Source organism: Oncorhynchus mykiss, chromosome 9, assembly GCF_057628025.1.
Source record: "Oncorhynchus mykiss isolate SJ-2025 chromosome 9, ASM5762802v1, whole genome shotgun sequence".
In the NCBI taxonomy this organism is placed as follows: domain Eukaryota; kingdom Metazoa; phylum Chordata; class Actinopteri; order Salmoniformes; family Salmonidae; genus Oncorhynchus; species Oncorhynchus mykiss.
This window is the reverse complement of record NC_143030.1, coordinates 14965076-14971263: the sequence shown is the minus strand read 5'-3', so window position 1 is coordinate 14971263 and position 6188 is coordinate 14965076. Positions and strand designations below refer to the sequence as shown.

At 42.2% G+C, this 6188-nt stretch overlaps 1 protein-coding gene and 1 non-coding gene across 2 annotated transcripts; both read right to left on the bottom strand.

Annotated features, from left to right (window-relative positions):
• Positions 1–269: 269 nt before the first annotated feature.
• Positions 270–351, bottom strand: trnal-aag (transfer RNA leucine (anticodon AAG)). The gene has a single exon. It is a non-coding gene; the product is annotated as a tRNA-Leu (tRNA).
• Positions 352–490: 139 nt separating this feature from the next.
• Positions 491–6188, bottom strand: LOC110531462 (uncharacterized). Its single transcript, XM_021614672.3, has 4 exons — positions 4224–6188; positions 3642–3737; positions 3455–3527; positions 491–1959 (listed from the first exon to the last, which is right to left on the bottom strand). The coding sequence occupies exons 1-4, from the start codon at positions 4293–4295 to the stop codon at positions 1298–1300; spliced, it is 903 nt and encodes a 300-aa protein (XP_021470347.2). The 5' UTR covers positions 4296–6188; the 3' UTR covers positions 491–1297.

Below are 6188 nucleotides of genomic sequence, written 5' to 3'. Positions count from 1 at the left end.
TATATATATATATATAGTATAGCCAGGGATTCCTAAAAAATAAATTATGCAACAGGGACACCTAGTGGTGAAATCTTTTTGGCTTACGAATGTACACTGCGGACATCACGGATATATATTTATTTATTTTATGCGACAAGTGACAACTGTTTCCGGTAAGTATTAAAGATACATGATTTATAGCATATTTAAACTACGAACTGGTATTCGCAGTTGGCAAAAGGTAATTCCTACGGTCAGGCCAAATTAAATTCGGTCAAAAGCTTGCCTGACAGCGGTGGGATTCGAACCCACGCCCCCGAAGAGACTGGAGCCTTAATCCAGCGCCTTAGACCGCTCGGCCACGCTATCCTGTGCTATTTCGTGTACATGGAACTAGAGTACTTTCCTAGACCGATTTTTATATATTGTTTTAAATCCATACAATATAATGGTATTTCTATCATTTGCTATTCATAACTTCAGCATACAAAAGATGGTTCACATTTACTATTGTTTTAATGCCGTTTTATTAAATTCTGAAAAACAAAGATCCAGCACACTTTATTTTAGCTGTTTCAATATGAAACATTGAATATACAAGGATGAAAACATTTCCAAAGTAAGCAATTCATTGTAATTACAAACAGATCTGAATCAATTAATCAAATCTGTTTAATAAATGAATCAATCAATTTATCATCAGTGTGTGACAAAACAAATTCCACATTCTGTGACCATTTTCTACACATTGAAAACATAAAATGAACACCAGCGAAATATTTGGAAGAAAACACAAAATTGTAAAAACAATGCTTACTTCTGGCCAATCTCATAAAAAAATATACAAATATTTGTATGTCTAAAATGTGAAGCATTTAAACGAAAAATGAGACCATAGAACCGCTGGCAATGCAGTTAATATAGCAGAACACTACAGACATGTTCCTAGAGAGCTGATGCATCTGTCAATCACACCACAACATATTGGATTCAATTTGACAGGAAGTGAAACTTGTAGATCCACCTAGATCTTTATCTCCTGACTTCTGCAATAAATCCACCTAGATCTTTATCTCCTGACTTCTGCACTAAATCCAGGAACAACAGAGTTGAGCGATTCCATGAGATGGAATTAGATCAAAAACAAAGAGTCCCTTAGTTTTTCCTGACCACAGCATGAGGTGACTGGGAAAAACCCCAGGCCTTAGGTGGTCTGCTGCCAATAGGGCATTTTTTCACTCAGATCACAGGGTGAGGAAAAACTCAGGGGTCCTAAAGTGATGAAATGTGTGTGTGTGTGTGTGTGTGTCCTCTTTCACCAAGGCCTCCACATAGAGGGGTCTCCCACAGGGCCGAAGAAAGGGGGCAGGGGGGCGGGGTGAGACACCCCTGGCTGGGGGAGGTTGGGTGAGCTAGAAGGGGAGGAGGCAGGCAGCTGCTCCCTCCAATCTCTCCCAGAATGCACCTGCCTGTGGGGGGCATGGAGCGGGGAACATCTTGTGGGCGGGGTCAACGGCGGCGAGGCATGATGCATCTGTAAACGGCGAGGTCGGAATAGACCTACGCCTCCAGAAGGCAGTGAAAGCGGAGACTGGGGAGGGGATCCAGGTCCAGAATTGGGACTAGCACCACTACTACTACTACCACCACCACTACCAATTCTACCGTTACAATTACCAATGGCCCTTATCAGAGTCCCATTGACCTCACCAGTGATAGGCCTTGTTGGGGTCCGATTAGGCCCATTGCCACCAGTGTTTCCAGGCCCATTGCCACCAGTGTTTCCAGGCCCAGTCTCTAAGCTGATGTGGGGCAGAGACTTAAGGAGGTGATTGAGGAGCTGGGCCCCTAGAGGCTTGTCCATGTCTGGACAGCCCAGGAGCAGGTTATGGACCTCCTGCATACACTGGATGTATCCACTGCTGTAGCGCTGCCGGGACTGGAACCCGACACGGGGACCAGCAGGGATGCCAGTACCTAAATACAGAAGAACCACAGGGGAGTGGCAGTGAGTCAGGGGTGAGAACAACTCAGTCAGGTTTAGAACGTCCTACAATGCATCAGAGGAGGCTGGTCGGAGGAGCTATAGGAGGAGGGGCTCATTGTAACGACTGGAATGGAATTAATGGAATGGTATAAAACAACATACATATCAAATGTTATTGGTCACATACACATGGTTAGCAGAGGTTAATGCGACTGTAGCGAAATGCTTGGACACCACATGATTGACTCCGGTCCATCGATCCCATTTCAGCCATTATAAATGAGCATGCTTCCTATAGCTCCTCCCTCCAGCCACCACTGCAATGCATAGTTACAATATTGTTGGGAATGCAGAATATTGATGGTGTTATGCACTAATGTATATGCAGTGAGCTGAGTGAACACATTTATATCTGTCAATTAAATGTATTACTTTATATAACAAATAAAATAAATCAGTTATCAACTGGTGAATGTGATCAGGGTAGTGAAGGTGGTTCTCTTCTCATTCCCTGGCTTGCTTTGAATTCCAGTTTGTCAGGAGCTGTCAAACAGGTTTTCTGAATTTACCCAATAGGAGCTCATTGATATGTAGAGTGAAGGACCCCTATCGGGAGACATTAGTCAATGATTGACAACACATGATAATCCCACCCACTATAAGGGTTCCAATCAATGATATGTAATAACCCTAGATTACCAACAGGGGTGCTGTTTAGAATCCACCGCACATCCATTTTGGAGCTATATGTTAAACAAAAATATATAAAAGCATTTTTTTTTAAGACTATTCATTTTTCTGTCCCCACTACAACAAAGAAATGCTTAATTAAATATATATTTTTTATTTAAATAGGCAAGTCATTTAAGAACAAATTCTTATTTACAATGACGGCCTACTCAGGCCAAATCTGGATGATGCTGGGCTAATTGTGTACCGACCCTATGGGACTCCTAATCACGGCCGGATGTGATACAGCCTGGATTCAAAACAGGTACTATAGTGACACCTCTTGCACTGAGATGCAGTGCTTTAGACCACTGCGCCACTCAAGAGTAACTTTGTCCCCTCATTCATATATATATATATATATATATATATATATATATATATATATATATATATATATATATATATATATATATATATATATATATATATATATATATATATATATATATATATATATATATATATATATACACACACACACACTGGAGAATTCCAGTATAGACTGCTCCTTCGGAGGAGTACCAATATGGCGGCCGGTGGCTTCAAAGCCTCTCATTGGCAATTACCTAGCATCAGCAATCTAGGGTTTATACATATTATTGGTTCCAGTGCTTACATTACCCCATGCAGCACTGGAGTATAATTTACAACCAGCTCTGTATGTTCCATTAGAACTTGGAACAATATTGCATTAAAAGTGAGCTACGGTATTCTGTCATTGATTAAAGTGATGGTGTGTGTCTATGTGCTTACCATGACCCTTTTGTAGACCCTCCATATGTTGGACAGTAACCTCCAGTACATCAGCCTTCTCCAGTTTAGATTGCTAACAGAAGTCAGAGTTAAATAGGGAAGAAGATCATGCAAATGTTCTGAAAGTTTTGTGGTTTATCAAAAATATTCTCATTGTGCGTCTATGCATATGTGTGGGTGTACTCACATCTAGGTTATAGGCGTCCACCATGATCCCCTTCAGCTGCTCAAGGCTGCAGTTGATTCGCTCCCGCCTCTTCTTCTCTATCAGAGGCTTCCGCAGCTGTCAATCAAATCAACACTACAACTAATACCTCTGTTTAAGTATTAATCAATTGAGCTGGGGTAATGTGGGTTTGGTACTTTAAAGCCAATTATCTCAGAATCATATTTTTGTAGGTAAAACCAAGCTCTCAATTTTAGTTTTGGAATGAAATATGAGAAATGTTACTCCGTTTGATACTACAATAAAATGATGAGTCTGCAGCTAGACCCTGTTGAAGAGAATTCAACAACCTGCAGCCAAACCTTTTGCAAAGTCTACCAACTGTCTCTGCACATTGCATAAAGGCATGCATCTTATTAAATGTAGTAGTGGGATATGCATGCATTCATTCATTTGCATCAGGCAATTAAGGATTTTAATGGGGGGGGGGGGGGGATACTTCGAACAATTCCTGCACAACCCTTACCTTGATGTATTACCCAGTTTTACAAAATTCCTCATATCGAAAATATTGCGTTTAGGCCAAGACAATTGCAAGCCTACCTTTCGTTCATCTTTGGCGTTAAAATTCTTCTCGGGAGCATTTCCTCCATGTTCCATGTTGGAGGCCGTCATCCTCGCGCTGCAGAGCGCACACCAAACCAGCCGACCAACTGATAGCTCAACTTCACAGTCCACACTATCCGTGTCCTAATCTCCCGTGGGCAGTCTGCACGCAATTAACCAAATGACGCTAGATTTGACTTCTGGCAGTTGAAGGCTATCCACACACAGAACTCCGTTTGTACTGTTTTAATGGCTAGGTAACGAATGGATAAACACTGAGTGAAATAAACTAGAATAGAAGCAGGAGTAAAAGTACTCTCCCCGTGTGGGTGTTAAGCACCACAGCCTCCCGCCCCCAACACCTCGACCCACCGACATTACCATGACAATGTGTGGGTTCTCTCTTCCCCGAACTTTCCCACAGCCCCGCCGTGGGCACGTTTCATGGCACATGGTCCAATTCTCCCCGCTGTTGTCAAGCGGGAGAATGGGGAAGATAGGAGGGGGGCGCGGGTAAGACCTGCAAAGCGCGGACGGCACTGGAGTTTGAAAAGGTGACGTTTTGGATGGATTGATGGATGGTGCCAGCTAGAAAACTGGGTACACACTAGTTGAATCAACGTTGTTTCAATGAAATTACCTTGAACCAACCGGGAATAGTAATGGATCGTTGACGAAGGAATGGCTATTTTTGAATTAATTTTTTTTGCTGAACGTCTGGAACCGAATTGCATCAGCGATTGAGCCGTTCATTTGCATACTGCTACCACAGATAGAACAATGAGCCAGATATTTCACTAAATGCATCAATGTGAAGCATCCGGTTGGCGTTTCCACAGTTTTGATGACAGCTGAAAATGACATTTGACATGGTGATAAAGTGTATCACTTATTCAGGCTTTATGCCGCTCAATTGAAATAAAAGCAATAGGCTTGGCCTATACCTCAAGCGTCAATAAACAACACTTCAATAACAGTGGATAGGCTACTTAATCTGTAATAAAATGAATCAGACTGTTTAGAAAATGTATTAATTCATACAAACAACATCAATTAAACTCCCCATGCCCCCCCCCCCCCCCTTTCAGCACTCAAACACAAAACAGATCTCTCCACAACCAAAAAAAGTAAGTTAGACAGGGTGGAAAAAGTCACACAACAATAGCAGCTAAAGAGATCTCCCCGCAACCTTTATTTTCAAACTCCAAAATCCTCAAACTATTAGCATTGTCCCTCCTCCCTGTCCCGCCCCGATTTCCTGCACTTCTTTTAGCTACCAACCCCTCCTCACTCCAGCTTATTATTCTCCCCCTTTTTATCTGGTGGATGGACACACTCCAGTGGAGCGTGTTGTCTCTTTAGCTCTTTCTTTTCTGCCCTATAGTCCAGCTGTAATGACCCCCAGTTAGCAGAATAATGGTCCAGGTGCTAAAGTCTTTACGCCTATCTTAAGACCATAAAATCCAAAGTCGTTTTTTTCCCTTAGCTCTAGCTCACTCCTGCACCTGATCAATGTCCAAGGCGTTGGGGGAAGGGTTTTATGGCTTAGTTTGTTTGACAGGCTATAGTCTCTTGATTTTGATTGATAGATTGACAACGATTTGGTTCAGAAATTATGTCACTTTACTCAAGTATTTGTTTCTTGGCCTAGATGTCACAATAAGAATAGTTGTGGTAGTCTGTCCTAGTTTCAATGTTCCGGGTATCCCTCTGTGTCTGTTGTTTTCACTTTGCAGAGTGTGTTGGTGACTTCTTCATCTTTTCTCAGCAGTGGAGAGCGGGAGCAACAGTTAAATAGTGAAGGCCAGATTCAACCCCACAGACATATTGAGATGCCTAATACACACATGCACGCACACACACACATGCGCACGCTCAAGCGCACGCACACACACACTTCTCTATTTTTTTGTACAGCTGCCCTAAAGAAAACTTCACCTGCATCAGTTCATCATCACCTCC